This window comes from Pantherophis guttatus, chromosome 4 (assembly GCF_059756535.1).
Source record: "Pantherophis guttatus breed Tessera chromosome 4, ASM5975653v1, whole genome shotgun sequence".
Lineage (NCBI taxonomy): Eukaryota > Metazoa > Chordata > Lepidosauria > Squamata > Colubridae > Pantherophis > Pantherophis guttatus.
In genome coordinates, this window is record NC_142066.1 from 57,212,226 (window position 1) to 57,228,129 (window position 15,904).

General features: G+C 38.1%; 1 protein-coding gene and 1 long non-coding RNA gene across 7 annotated transcripts in view; one reads left to right on the forward strand and one right to left on the reverse strand.

The window, feature by feature from the left end:
- Window positions 1–6,757, reverse strand: part of LOC117664769 (uncharacterized) — a 26,014-nt gene extending 19,257 nt beyond the window's left edge. Inside the window, exons 1-2 of the long non-coding RNA XR_009622587.2 lie at window positions 6,672–6,757; window positions 253–4,164 (exon numbers count right to left, since the gene is read on the reverse strand). This is a non-coding gene — a long non-coding RNA (uncharacterized LOC117664769). The remainder of the gene's footprint in view (window positions 1–252; window positions 4,165–6,671) is intronic.
- MEIOC (meiosis specific with coiled-coil domain) overlaps window positions 6,522–15,904 on the forward strand; it is a 25,137-nt gene continuing 15,754 nt past the window's right edge. Inside the window, exons 1-4 of one of the 6 annotated variants that reach the window (XM_034416057.2) lie at window positions 6,522–6,746; window positions 8,018–8,146; window positions 14,125–14,285; window positions 15,677–15,781. In XM_034416057.2, coding sequence (XP_034271948.1) covers window positions 8,105–8,146; window positions 14,125–14,285; window positions 15,677–15,781 — 308 coding nt within the window. In that variant the 5' untranslated portion in view covers window positions 6,522–6,746; window positions 8,018–8,104. Of the gene's footprint in view, window positions 7,115–8,017; window positions 8,147–14,124; window positions 14,286–15,676; window positions 15,782–15,904 lie in introns of all 6 variants that reach the window. The other 5 variants (XM_034416054.2, XM_034416059.2, XM_034416055.3 and 2 more) reach the window with 5 other exon arrangements.

Sequence of the window (15,904 nt, forward strand, 5' to 3'; positions counted from 1 at the left end):
GCCAGGGACATGGGAGTGGGGACAACATAGCAGTGGCAGCCTAGGCCGGCCCATGAGTCAACTCGACTGGGGCTTGCTTGCAGAATCACCTGGAGGAGATCAGGGCCATGGCGGAAGACAGGCAGCAATGGTGGGCGAAGTCAGGCAGAAATGATATGGTGGGCAAAGTCAGGTTAGCAATGGTGTGGCAGGCGGGCGAGATGAGGAGTAACTGGGCAAGAAGGGGTGGGGCCAACTGGAGTTGCAATTTACCATTTCTCCGAACTGCACAAAATCTTAACAACTGTTTCACCCGAACCGGTCCGAACCAGCTGAATACCACCCTTGCTCTTAATTGGAAAAACATGGAAACAAGTATGTAAACTATCAAATAATAAAGTAAATAAGAAGATAGAGAGCAACTTGATAACAGAATAACAGAAATTAACAATAATAGGAACCATGCCATGCCAGCAACACAAATTTCATTCAAATGTCTTATATTTTACAGGGCCTGACTCAAAGTTGGGGAAGAGCCTTGTCTTTAAGGCACTTGTGAAAGGACAGAAGAATTTTAGCCTTGAAGGGAATGATGCTGCATAGGACAAATGTTGCATCAAAGAAGACATGATCTCTGGGTCTAAGTGACATTGTTTTGTGGAAGAGACCTGAAGCATAACCAATCTGCCAAATCTGAGGGAATGAGTAGACAGTTGGAGACAGATGGTCCTGTGAATACCCAGTCCTGCATCATGAAGAGCTTTATATATAACAACCCTTGAATTGCATCTAGAAGCTTAATGTTATATAGTTATTCGAGAACTCCAATATCAGCCTAGATATGAAGTCAAGCAGTTCAGGTAGAGAAGGTCTACATAGCAAGGAGATTGTTATAGTAACAATAGTTCCATTTGTTCCCTGGAATCGAATCACAATTGGCTATATGTAGGGCAATACCTCAGAAAGCTTTCAGTCTCTTGAATAACTGTGGCCCTGGGGGGTCACAGTTGGTGCCATAATCAAAACTCAGGTGGATACATTTCTGAGAAGAGAGTCCCACCCCTAAATGCCCAGTGGGTCTTGGTAATGCATATTTTCTTCCAGATTCCTTTGCTTTAGTACTCAATGTCCCTAGACTCTTAGCAGTTAATTCACCACACATCTGTCACAGTAGTGGGTTTCAATTTCGTTTGCTACCGGTTTGCTCATGGGCATGGATGTGATGCTTCTGCACATGTGCAGAGACGTCCGGGTGGGTGGGCGGAGCCTCCTGCCTCTACCGCTTTGCCCGATCTGGGGTGAACTGGTAGCAACCCACCACTGATTTGTCATGCAAACATGACTGATGCACCATCTTCCAGTCCCAACCCAATCGGCTACACCAGTGGTCCCCAACCCCCGGTCCGCGGACCGGTGCCGGGCCATGGAGTACCTGGCACCGGGCCGCGCAGCGGCCGGGGGACATGAACGCTGCAGTGCAAAGGCTCCTGGGCCGTGCGCAAAAGCTCCTGGGCCGTGCGCAAAGGCTCCAGGGAAGAGAGCCCCGCGCAGGTACGCACGTGTGGCCCAAAGCCCCCACCCCTGCGCGCGCTCAGCGGGCCACGGTAAAATTATCAAAGGCTGATTGGTCCGCGGCGATAAAAAGGTTGGGGACCACTGGGCTACACCACCCTTAATTTCTCAGTCGCATTACCTTCTACCTCAACCATCTGTTCTGACTAGCCTTAACAGAAGCAAGAAACAGACTCCTTGTCATGCAAAACCCCTCTTTATTTACCTCTTGTGAATCACCCATCAAAAAGTCCAGGCAATAGTCCTTCAATTAATTAACTGCAGTAGTGGAACTTATCGATTTTTTGTGATAATTGCAAGGCTGTGAGCTCCCAGCCAAAAGGCTGCAAATTAAATTCTGGCAAGCAGACTTCGTGGCACAAAACACTATGAGCAAAATCTTCAGAAATATGGACTGTCTCCTATGACAACCACTCCCCTTTCCTTCTATTTATTCCCCAGCCAGGGAGGGGCCATTTAGCGTTCACGTGTGCTTTGCTGCCCGGGTTGATTCTTTGTCCTCCATTGCTCACCTCTTCTAACTGCTCTGCGCATACATGCATCTGGAACAGGCTCAGATGTTCTTCCTCCTCACTCATATCAGCCTCCAAAGGCAACTGCCTCTCCGGTGGCTGGGAAATGTTGGATGGCGCTGGCTCTATCTCTACGTCTGATTCAGAGTATCCATCAGAGCCTTTCCCAGACTTCAGAACTGGCCCACCAACCTTCTCATCGTCCCAGTCTGCCGCCAGCTCCACTAGCAGCTGGCAGGCCACAACACTACGTAACAAACTATTCCAGCCTGTTCTCATTCTTTACTTGACACTATCATGTCAATACTCACATTTTCCAGCATATTTCATTAATACATAATATCACAAGCAATTAACCTTTTATAAAAATATTGTATTTTTAAAAATTTAAGTAGAAATGTTAAAATATCTAAAGATGAGACCAGGTTCTTGTCTTCTGTAATAGAACCAGTGGGTTGCCCCTGGTTCGCACCGGTTCTATAGAACCAGTAGTAAAACTGGCGGAAAGCTCCACCCACGGATCCCGACGTCATCAAAACACTTCTGTGCATGTGCAGAAGAGCGTGCGCGCACGAGCAAAGCAAGCGCGTGTGTGCAGCCCTGCTGCAAACTGGTTGTAAAGGAAAGTAGAACCCACCCCTAAATAGGACCTTCACAGGTAACCCTAGCTGATGTTTTTTTGAAATGCATCTCAGGTCCTCCACAGGTTTAATGTTTATTGAAAATGTGTTAGACTTGTGTTTAAAGAAAATAGGACTACCAATTAGTCTTTTGAAAGATTTTAGCCCTATCCTGCACAGGTCCATTTAAACTGAGAAAGGAAACCAGGTTCTGCCAATTGTACATTGCTACTTCTGACATCAATAAGTGTATTAGAAGCAAACAAAGATGGAACTTGCTCATTAATTGATCATTCCTTCCGCCATATTCTGCAACCTTTTAGCTGTATTGAACCAGGCTAATGGTGTCTGTAACTATGAGTACCATTTGAGACCAAAGTATTAAGGGCAGATAGAACAGAAAAGAAAAAGTGGTAGTGGTGGGGGAAACCTGCTTTTTAATCTTCCCTTGTAATTAAGATGCTTTTTGATTGCAATAGTATAATGAACAAACACCAGAAAAGCAGCAAGAACAGAAGAGAGGATTGCTGGAAGAACCTGCAGAAACCAGAATAGCACTAGCCTTTGTTTCAGAAAATATGTGAGGATTTAGGCAATATGTTGTCTGAACAAATTGGCAGCTTTTGAAAGAAGAATGGATGAAAAACTTGTAAAGATGAAAGAGGAGAAGAAGAAGTTAAGAAGATGGAAAGCTCTGTAAAACAACTGACTGGGGTTATAAAACAAATTAATAGCAATGTGAAAATTTGCTATTAGTAAGTAAGAAGTTAGGGGAAAGAGAATTAGACCGTCTACCATTACTGGAATTAAGAGAGAAGAAATTTTGTTCAAGATTCAGAGCATTTTGTTTGTTTGTTTCCCATCTCAGTATCACTAGATCTTAATTTTTTCAAGATCAACTGGATCAGTCAAGTACAGCCACAAAAAAAGTGACTTTTCCTCCCCTTTCTGTTCAATTATATATCCAATTCTCCAAGATTGCTTGGACAAGTCCCTGCTGTTTACTTGACAAGGTTTTTCAGGAGTGGTTTGCCACTGCTTCTGTCCTAAAGCTCAAAGACTCACCCGAGGTCTCCCAGCTGGGTTTGTGCTCAAGGGGGGACTAGGCCTCCCAGTCACCTGGTTTCTAGCCTGTTGCTTTAACCACTACTGTCCTGCTCTCCTGACCTACTGACAGTAAAATGCCAAGACAGAAATTATAGTGGCATAATGAACTCTATACAAAGCTTTTGATCTACCATCCCACCCCGCTTCACTCACATTGTGACACCCATTTCCTTTCGTAATGATAAATCATTGCTATTATACATGTTTTCAAAATATGGTAATTTACTTACAAACTCATGCTTATATACAGCTGACCCTAAACAATTCCAGCTTGATCCAGTAAAATATATTTCTCCACATCCTAGGTTTTAAATCTGTTGCTTCCGATGCAATCTCTTACTATGCAGAGCAAGTTGTTACTCTGGACAAAATTGCTGGGAAAACAAAAATTAGAAAATCATTCCATGTAGCAGATTTGGGGAGTGGGGGTGGGTGGGAAGTAAGATTGGGAAAAGATACAATCTATTCTTTTGTGGCCCTAAGGAAAATGCTTCGCTGGAAAGTTCAACTGTATTCCTAGGAATTATTGCTGATCAAGATTCCTATTTTTAAAATATTATTTTAATTTATGTTTTATTTCATTTTTGAATTTAGATTTTAACAATTTCTTTTGTTGTAAAGTCATTTTGTTGTTACAAGAGTATGAAGTTCAGGTTAGTGTAATTGTTCATTCATATGCAAAATATTCTGTAATATTCTGTGAAGAAGAAAGGATTTGGAGCAGTTAGCTGTGTACATAACATTGAGTCTCATTTAAAATCCAGCTTTAGAACTGCACAAGGTTTTTTATACAATGGCATAAATAAATATAATTAGCCAGCCCCTAATGAAATGCTAGAACTACTCCTTGAGAAAAAATGGACAAAAAATTTAAAGAAAAGTCTAAGGACGTGTTTTTGCTTCTAGCACCATCTATGGTCCATCTGGATTCACAATGTGAATTTCTGAGTTTTAAATTTAAGTTCCTCAAATCAGGAGAAAGCGCCTAGCTAACATGGGGATGGTCACAAATGCTAAGCAGAATCAGAAATATAGCCATTTTGATGTTCATACTTTTCAAACTTTTTTTAAAAAGTGTTTTGTCTGAAATCCTGGAATATATGAATATTTAAACAACATTACTTCAGAATAAAGTGAAAAATCCTGTATTTTAACTTTTCATCAAAGACTTTCCTTTATTGCTCTTTTCTATATTGCAGATATGACTTTTGAATCTCAATTTTTGTCATAGTAAAAAGTTCACTCTGTATGGATCTTTGCCTTTATTCTGCACATGTATTGTGCAGTGGGGGGAAATCTTATAATCTATAGTTGCTCCCACATTCAGCCCCACTGCCCATCAGTTTAAGCTCTGGTGTTTTAAATTACTGTACACAGTTAAGAGATATAAATGCAAAGATTCAAATGGTCAATGGATGGTACTAACAGTTATACAAACTTGCCACTTCTCCAGATACTTCCAGCACATATTTTAATAGCATTCAGTTATGGTTTGACAAAGCTGCAAGGTCTGGTTTCACACAGCATATTAAACCATGATTACAAATCACAGTTGCCTAAATTCAAATAACAAAATACATAAAAACAAACGTTCTACTTAATGTAGGGCCCTTCACCTTTCATTTTCCAGTTACGCTTCTTTTCACAACATACCAAACAGTACAGATGGGTTTGGTTTCCATTTAGTCTGTTTTAGAAACTCAGTCATTGAGTGTACAAATCATGGCTAAGTATGTGTGAACATAGCCAAATGTTAATAAATTTTGGTTAAACAAACCATAATGGAATGTTTGAACTCAAAGGTGCTTTTTCAAGAGGCAACTGGACTTTCTAGTTTTTCTTTGAAGACGTTTCACTCCTCATTCAAGAAGCTTCTTCAGCTCTGACTGGATGGTGGGGAATGGAAGGATTTATACTCCTTGCAGATAGCTGGTCATTTGCATTCTTTTAGAGAGTCCTTAAGGTCACCTGGAGGTTTATCTATGTCATCAGGATCACCTGAGTGGCGCAAATGAGTGTGGAGCCCTTTTGCAATTGTTGAAAAGACTGTGCTGTAGATTGGAAATAGATTTTGTCATATTCCTTCCCCTCTGTTGACAGAGGGCTGTTCAATTTTGACATAAAACAGCCTCTTTAACTCCTCTTTCAAACCATTGATCCTCTCTGTCCAAAATATGGACTTTGCTGTCTTCAAAAGAGTGGCCTGTGTCTTTTAAATGCAGATGGACTGCTGAATCTAGTCCTGATCAGTTTATTCTCCTTTATTCTCTCCATGACCTGGATGACTAAGAATCTCCATAGACATTTGAACCGGATCTTTGTATTTAAATGGTGACATTTTGGGGCTCACTGGGACCCCATTATACCCTTAATTATGATTTGCTTTCCATGGTTCATAATTAGTATCAGCTGAGACTAGGAAACTACAATACCTCCCACTATAAATCCCCTTCCTCCTCAGGGAAATAGAGAAATTAAACATTCCTGGAGTGAGAGGAATTCCTTTTCCCCCCTTAGTTTGAAACGCAACATATTAATATGTGATTTTTATTCCTTTCTAGCCCTCGCGTTTTATTTTAGTTTGAGTTCGTGTTTGTGTGACAGGAAAAAAAAAGTTAAAACTCATTTCAACTGCCTTGGCTTATCTCCAGGTAATTAATATCATTTACCAGCTTCTCATTGGGTAGGAGGAAGCTCATCCAACTGCGTGCCAGAAGTTCCCGCCCACTAAGACTAGTGGGCGGGGAGAAAGAACAGGAATACCACTACCGATAACTACAGCGCAGTTATCCAGGGGGCCAAATTTGGGCAAAGACGGTGCCGTGTTCGGCTATCTGATTGGTTCTCTGGAAGAGCACTGACGATAACAGCGTCCACTTACAGGCATGAGCTCTGCAGAAGGAAGGATGAAAACTTAGAGGGGCCCTCCAATGACATCTCCGAGTTTCCTATCCCTGTGGGTCTCCGCCGAGGAAGACGCGGGGAAGGAAGGATATGGAGGGGGCGGGGAATGCCGCTTCTTATTGGTCGTCTTTTTTTCTGCGGCATCCAATTGTGGGGAGGCCTGAGCGAGGTGTGTGTGTGGGGGGTGGGGGTGGGGGATGATCCCTTGGGAAGTCGCTTCCTTCTCTCCCCCGCCCCCTCCCTTCCTCCAGCCTGTCAGGTGTGGTAACGGTTGTTCTCCTTTCCCCGGCTGCTGTGAGAGACGCTCTCAGCTTCCCTTGGGCATGGCGGGGATTCCACGACGTCTCTCTTTGTCCCCAGGTTTCCCTGAAGGAAGGGAGTGAGAGGCGTTCTTAAAGCTGTGTAGGGAAAGGGATGGAGGTGAGGGGGTGGGGGAACGGGGTTGAGGAAGAATGCTAAACAATAGAATAGCACGCTGAGGTATGAAGCAGAAGCGGAGGGGTCAGGCAAAGGACAGGCAGGAGAAGAGAAGGGGCATGGGGCATCTGGAAACGAAAGGGGAAGTATAATGAGGGGAAAGGGGCAAGAGGAAAAATACGGAATGGGGTACAAACTGTGTAGAGAATTTAGAAGAGTGGAGGCCAGCAGATATTTAAGATACTGGAAATGTAGCTAAGGAAAATAATAATAATAATAATAATAATAATAATAATAATAATAATAATAATAATAATTTTATTTCTATAATAAATGGGATGTGCAAACACTAGAAAGCAAGGGAAACCACAGGAACTTGAGGAATTGAAAATCAGAGGTTGTAAAACCTAATAACCAAACACCACTAGGAAGCAAGGGTGCAATCATTAATTACGCATCAATAATAATCGTGCATTTAGCAAAAGGAATCGAGTGGTTTTCCAGTCATGTTTTTCCAAATGGCCCAACTTGTTCTCAGTGGAGGAATCTAAATTTTTTCGTTTGGTTTGGCTCATTTATATTTACAGTTATGTGTGGGCATTTGAATAAAAATCTAGACTTTTGCTATTCATTTTGCTAACTAATCAAAACTTTGAGTTTTAAAACTCAGAAATCTTGGCTCAGAATTCATCCAAGTTGGAGATGCAGATACTATTGTGCAATTCTTTCCAAATCTTTTTTGTACATAATTCTTTAATGTAAAAAAACATGGAGAGCAATATTTTTATTAGGTCAGTTCCTGGAAAGTCAACATATAGAAATGTACTTGCCCAATTTTTTAAAAATGTAAAGCAAACAATTTAGATGTGAATTAATTGTCTTTCTACTTTCATTGTTTTATACCAGCCTAAAGTAGCTTTCAGAGGTACCAGCCGCTATTTGAATAGTGCAGAATCCAGTGGAAGACTGACGGATGTGTTCAATAACGTTATCATGACAGGTTGCAGTTCCTTCTATGATTGCTACAAATTGCAGGTTCAATCAGTTTTTTTTAAAGATAGTTTTACTTCAAAAACATTTTAGTGAGTAGCCACATTGAAGCATTGTATGACAGTATATAGTCCTATTATATTGACTTTAAAATAAACTTTGTATTTAAAATGCATTATGAAATAGTTCATGAGTGAGTTCAGTATTGGGGTGATAACAGAATAATCTCCAATAGTATGGGCAGCTCATCAATCATATATGGCACCCTGTTTTTGCAGGTTTTTTATAGCAGAACAATGCCATTTTTTTCAGCAAAGCATAAATATAGATAGTTTTCCATTTATTTTCAGAGAGAAATAAAAAAGGCAAGATTTTGTTAGGCTTAACATACAAATGTTTTTAAAAATCCTGTCCCAAAACCTTAAGCAGAGGTAACAGTTTGAATATTCTACTGTTTCTAAAGATTCATTTCAACATCCTATGATTCTTGGTCAATGAAAATAGATGTGCAGCCCATGCCCCAAAACAAGTTAATGATATTTTAGTATGGTTTATACATTGTTTACTCAGCTATCCTTGCCATGCTTCTGTATCAGAAAAAAGGATTGTCTATATAGTCTCTTGTGAGACTCAGAAGATACAGGGAAGAATGGGTCAAACGACATATCTTCTTTAATTTGCTTTTTTAATTCTATGTTTTGCTCTTCTCTGTGTTTTTTGTTTTGCTTCTACAAAAACTAAATGAGAATTCAGTGTAATATACTTGATAAGTTATGAATAAAAACGAGTAAAAAAAAGCCTCCAAATTTTTCACTACTTGAACAAGTATGCCAATATATTTGTTTCTCCATTTGAATGGAAAATACCTTTGCATTATTTGTCCCAGAAACTCGGAGTATAGTGTTGGGACTTACAAAGTGATTGCTCATCTAGGTCTTGTTGAGGCCCTGACTAAATTGCTTTCAAACCAGTATGGTATTTATACCAAAATTAATAAACATTTTTAATAGTACTTTATTCTGTCATTTTCTTAATTCAGAAATATGCTACTTTCCAATACAATGCTATAACAGCAAAAATGTATTAAGAACATATTATTGTCTGTAGTAGTTTAGCATGATGAAGAGATCACAGGATCCAGTGGACCCATGAAAGATGTTACTCCAAACTCAGATGTTTTTGTGTAATCTTGTTGCAGTTTTTGGTTGTATTTTATGTTTCAGGTCTTTGGCCATATAATACAGTGAATTTACTGTAACCTTGATTTAGAACCACAATTGAGCCCAAAATTTCTATTGCTAAACGACAATTTTTAAGTGAATCCTGCAATTAAGTTAGTAACACAATTGTTAAGTAAATCTGGCTTTCCCATGGACTTTGCTTGTCAGAGCAGGTTGACAAGCAAAGGTTGTCAACCTGCTTGCAAACGGTTATCATATCGGGTGGGTTTCACTTACCTTTGCTACCAGTTTGCTTGTATCTGCTTGTTTTGCTTGCGTGTGTGCCATTTCTGCGCATGCACAGAAGCTTCTCCGCAGATCGTATTTGATGACGTCCAGGTGGGTGGGTGGAGTCTCTCGCTGCTGCTGCTACCGGTTCACCTGAAGCAGGGCGAACCAGTAGCAACCCACCACTGGATCACATGATCCTAGGAGACCGCAACTATTATGAATACATGCAAGTTGCCAGGATCCGAATTTTGATTATGGGACAATGAGGATGCTGCAACAACATTTTTCATATATGTGAAAAATGGTCATAAGTCATTTTTTTCATTATTGTTATAACTTTGAACAGCCACTAAGTTAATTATGTAAGTTGAGGACAGGTATAGACAACTTACCACAGCCAGATTGCTGTAGGACAGCTCACCATAGCCAACTTGCCATGGGACAAGAATTACACTAATATCAAAGAAATGATGGAATAGACTCATTAAAGAAAGGATGCCAAAGAAGGGACAAAATGAAACCTGAATGACAAAAAATAAATTAAAAAAATATTTTAAATAATTAAATTGAATTGTTGAATTGTCCCTGGTGAGTTGGCCGTGGTGAGTAGGCCCATTCTGGTCAAGGACTAACTAAAGTGATCTTTTCTGTGAAGGCATATTGGTTGATCAAGAGCAAGGCAACAGTGCCAACTTGCTACTGTGAACCCAGATATTTCTGAATTTCAAAATCTGAGCATAATTTACAAAGTGTCATGCTAATTAAGGCTGCTGAAAATTCTAATTCAGCATTTGGAGGGCCATTTATCCTACATGTCTGTTGAATTCATGCCCAGGTTTAAATTTTCCAAAAGCAACTGGCTAGAGATTCATTTAGATCATTTACCAGGGGCAAACAAAATATTACTTCTAGCCTCACTACTGACTGTGATGATAATGTACACTGAGAACATATGCACCAAAGACAAATTCCTTGTGTGTCCAATCACACTTGGCCAATAAAGAATTCCTATTCCTGTTCTGTTCTGTTCTGTTCTGTTCTGTTCTATTCATGTTGACTATTAATGACCAGCTGCTCACTTTTAACAATTTTCTCCCTGATCTGGTTGGGACCTGGTCCTTTGATTTTCTTGTGGTACACGTATCGCTGTTTAATTGAATCTACCCATCTTGCTCTTGGTCACCCTCTTCTCTTTTATTCTACTTTTCTCAGTATTCTTCAGAAAGCTAGATCATCATTTAATATAATAGTTTGACTCTTATTTATGCCTCAAATGAAAACTTTGGATAGACTTGTTTGACATTTAAATTCAATAGCATCAATACCTTTACTATCTTGCTTTTTCAAATCCCAGTTTTCACTTCCATAGAATATCACAGGGAAAACAATTGCCAGCACCATTTTAATTTTAATTTTATTTATTTAGAAAATTTATATTGCCGCATATTTGCACATGGTTATTCAAGGTGGCTTACAGGAATATAAAAACATATATAAAAAATAAAATAATAGAAGAAAATAAAATAATATAATAGCTCCCACCCCCACCCCAGTGACAAGATATCGCAGAAGCCATTTAATGGGCTCCATCCTGCTCTCGGTTCTCCAGGCCTGCTGGCAGAACCAGGTCTTCAGTGCCTTCTGGAAAAATGTTAGAGCAGGGGCCATTCTAATCTCTGGGGGAATGATGTTCCAGAGAGGGAGCACTACGGAGAAGGCCCTTCTGGGTCCCAGGGTGCAATTAAACATAAAATGTGTGTATTTAGGGGATGGGGCCCGCAACATTCCTTGCCTCCCGCTCCAGTGGGTTGGGTAGATGTGACTGGGAAGAGACAGTCCTCAGATAACCTGGTCCCAAGCCACGAAGGGCTTTAAAAATGACAACCAGCATCTTGAATTGCACCCGGAAGCAAATTGGCAACCAATGCATCTCCCACTGGAGAGGTGATACATATGCACACTTAGGTCTGCACAAAACCATGCGGGTTGCTGCATTTTGCACCAATTGGAGCTTCCGGATGCTCTTCAAGGGCAGCCCCATGTAGAGCATGTTGCAATAGTCAAGACGGGAAGTGACTAGGGCATGAGTGACCATGAATAGGGATTTTTGTAAGTATAGACAGAACATGGCATTCAAATAGCTTTTCCAAGACCTATATTGTTATTCTACCAAGTGCATATCTGGGGAATATTTCTTTTTAATTCTATTGATGGTTGACTCTAAAAGGCATAATTTGTTTGTTATTTACTTCCCGTCTATCATTGTTGATGACTATTCAAGGCAGATTATTTTTAAAATATATAATCTTAGTCTTGGTAACTATGGTACTTTTTTATTACAGTATTCTTTGACTTTCATGACCAGATGTTGCAGGTCATTTGCATTTTTCAGCTGTCAGAATAGTGTCATCACCAGGGCCGGATTTTCCTATAGGCTAACTAGGCTTCAGCCTAGGGCCTCAAGATCAAGAGGGGCCTACATTCAAATTGTTAGCAAAATTAAAATTACACTTTCACTATAGGTGAAAGGGCCTCATAAGTGGAATAGCCTAGGGCCTCTTTTCATCTAAATCCAGTCCTGGTCATCACCATAGCAAATTATTGCTGTTTCTTGTTCCAGCTTTAAAACCATGCTCACCTTCAAACTCAGCATTCCTAGATATATATTCAACTTAGATGCTAAATATATAAGAGGAGTATATACAGATATTCTCTATCATCTTGATTTACCAATAATTTGTTTTACTGGTCAGGTTAATAAACTTCCAGACAAAGCATAGGGCTGAAACTGTTGTTCTGTTTTATTATTTTCTATGGGATGCCTTTGTAGAATCTGCTGAGCCTACAGACATAGGTAAAAATATATACAGTACTGTGCTTGGGAATGGTAGTTTCAGCATGCTATCTTGCCATGGTTTTTTTAAAAACATTAAAACAAGTGATGTTATAAATTTGGTGGTTTGGTGGTTTCCAAAAGAAGCAATAGCACATTGAAGCAAATAAATATAAAATTGGGAGGCCAGGAAGCAGAGAGTTTGTTGATATAAGATATTTTCCTCTTGAAATTGTTGTATACATACTAATATATGTTAATATTTCATTTGCATGACTATCTAATCATTCGTTAATTAAAAACTTTAAAATATTTTACCCTACTTGATAGCCAGAGAAATTCCCAGATGCAGTGAAACATTTTGCCTTCCGTTTAAATGACATGAGACTTCAGGGAAAGTACCTGGGAGAAACGATGAGAAAAAAAGGCAGTAGGTCTTAACAGTTACATATATAATGGGTGATTGGGATGGAAACACTTCAGGTAGTCTAATGTAATGATTGCCACTGAAGGCAGCAATTGAAGGAAAGCTTGTACCTTGGTTCTTTACTTGGAAAATACAATAAATCACATACGCGTGCTTAGATTTTCAAAAAGAGTCCTAAAAGTGTTACCTATGAGATAATTACAAAAATAATAGGTAGCTGCATCACACTGTTGCATTACTTCAGAAAATGTTCCTTTTTAACTAGCAGCAGTGCTATACGTATTATTCCATTGTTTGGTATATTTATTACTCCTATATTAAGACACTTTGGACATCCAATTTACTACTTTTTGCTTGAGGATGGATTTACATTGTGTGATGATACAGAAGTCATTTTTAGTTGTGAGGGAATAAATTATAAAAGATGATTTATATTTTCAGTGTTTTGTTGACATGTGAAATCCAAATAAACTGCATTTTTAATTTTTTATATGCTCTGGAAGTTATACTTCACTTTCTCTTTCCTGCTCTTTCCTGCTCTGTGGGGGCATCTACTATCTGGAATGAGGTCCCCCCCGGAGATATGGAGGATCCCGGATCTGTGCACCTTCCGCCACGCTCTTAAGACCTTTTTATTCCATCAGGCCGGCCTGGCCTAATTTCCCTTTTTCCCTTTTTTAAAATGTAAATTTTAATCTGTTTTAAATTATTGGGGTGTTTTAAATCTGTCTTGGGCCAAAATTGTTTAATTTGGTTTTACTTCGCTTTTAAATTTTGTATTTATGTGTTTTATCTGTGGCTGTTCACCGCCCTGAGTCCTTTGGGAGTAGGGCGGTATATAAATCAAATAAAATCTAAATCTAAATCTAAAATCTTACATTAGTAATATAATACAAGAAAAATTCTGAGAATTTTTTCTACCAATGCTTGGATTAATTTGAAAATAAGATAATTTGGTGTTATGTTGTTTGTTAAAAACATGAAATTATAAAATGTAAAATGCTGAGTATCTATTGAAATGTGAATTGTTATGTTATGTGAATTGTGAGTTGTTATGGCTTGGTAAGATCATGAAACAATTTTGCCTTGAAATTAGTTAATAAATTGAATTGAGTAACAGTTTCTAGCTTCATGCATTTGCATAAATCTAACTTCCTAGTATTAAGCAAACAAGTCTGATGGTTCTTTTCCTCTTTATAAACTGCTTAACCTCAATACTGGAAATTAACTATAAAATTTATTTTGTAAGTTAAGAAAAGTACTGCTTTGTATATTGCTTTGTATGTTATCTTTTTTCTTCTTTAAAATACAGAATGAAGAGAATGTAGACTTACGGCAGACTTACAGTACTTCACTTTCTACAACCTCTGAATGTTTAAACCACAATGACTCTTCTCTTTTCTACATCCCATGGTCCACTTATGCAGATGATAATAAACAACCTCCAAATTCTCAAATTAATGTAAAGAGCAGGTATATGATTTTAGAATTAAATAAACTGGATTTCTTTTGCTTTCTGGCATAAGACATAATATGTTGGGAATTTTCTAAATTGTTTCTAACGTGCAGCAATCTTTCTGCACAGAGCATTTTTATTTTTGCCCCTAATTTATAGCATATGTTTAACTTTTATAGAATGAATAAAATTTCAAATACTCTCCTGGTACTAACTCTGGATTTTGTTTTTTTTAAAAGAATGATGAGGAAAAAAGAAACCTGACAAAAGAGAAACCAAAAGGTTCCGAATAATGTTATGTCATCCTATCCCATTCTGTAAACATATTTGCCTTTGATCTACCCTTTTTAAAAACAGAAATACAGTGATAGTAGATGTAAAAATCAAAGCCTTCAAATGTCTCTCTTCTTCTAATAGCAAGATAATAATTTAAGAATTACAACTGTATATTTCACCATATCCCCTTACATTGTACTGTATTCTACTCTGGCTGATCATTTTATTAGTCTAAATGACAGAAAGTCTGATAAGTCAACTGAAGAGAAAAAGAATCTCTTGCATTTTCTATCTTTACAAAAGAAGTTGGTGTGAATCTTTAGGGAATGATGGCAACAAAATTTTTAAGGAATGATTTTGATGGTCTGAGTTTTATAAAATTATATAAAATTTTATAATTGTAAAATTATAAAATCATTTGAGCCTGAATTTTGGAATTTTTCTTGGGAAAATTCTGGCATTACTAACTGTATTTATAAAAAAGGTGTGGTTTTGGTCTTTCCAACCCATAGAATATTGGAGGTTTTTTTTATTTAACTCACACTTGTTTTTGCTTTTGAAAATTACATCAGTTTTATATTTTTAATGTGGATGTATTTGCTCTGAATAAGTATTAACATAAGTACAGCAATAAAACATGGCAATACAGGATTCTGTAATTTCACAAGTTGCACTGCTGAATAGCTGTCATCTTAGCAGAGTATTACAAAATAAATATATTATATCAGTGTAAAGTTTACATATCATCAGATGACTGCATGGCTGACAAATTGTTAAATCATTTGAGATTTCCTCCAGCAATAGCAGTTTGGATATATATGAATTATAGAAGTTCTTAATTGTATGCTATTAAAATGTGAATTGATGTAAACATATGTGTGATTCAGATCATGATTTGGTTGGGAAATACATTTTTATCAGCTGCTGTCTGGTAGGAAGCTAGCAGAGTTTCCTACCAGACAGAGAAATACAGAGAAAATTTAGTTATGCTATGTAAGAAGGTACTTGGTGAAATAGGTTTTAATTCTGGATAATTCATTATATCATAAGTACAGACTATACAATTAAAAAGACCAAATGTAATAGAATTTGGATGATAAGCAACAATTCACTATACTTTATTTGTCCTCAGGGTTCAAACAGAAAGAAATGACTATGGCAGTGAAACAGATCTATATGGACTTGTGTCTAACATCTTGGAAGAACAAGATAAATCACAGCCCTATTTTACTGAAGGGTTAGTACTGTATTTAGAATAGAACAACATTTTCTCATGCTCAGTGTTATAAGCAGCATTCATCATATAGCCACTTTTAACCTACTTCTAATAGTAAAAAGTTGCAATTTCCATCCCTATTTT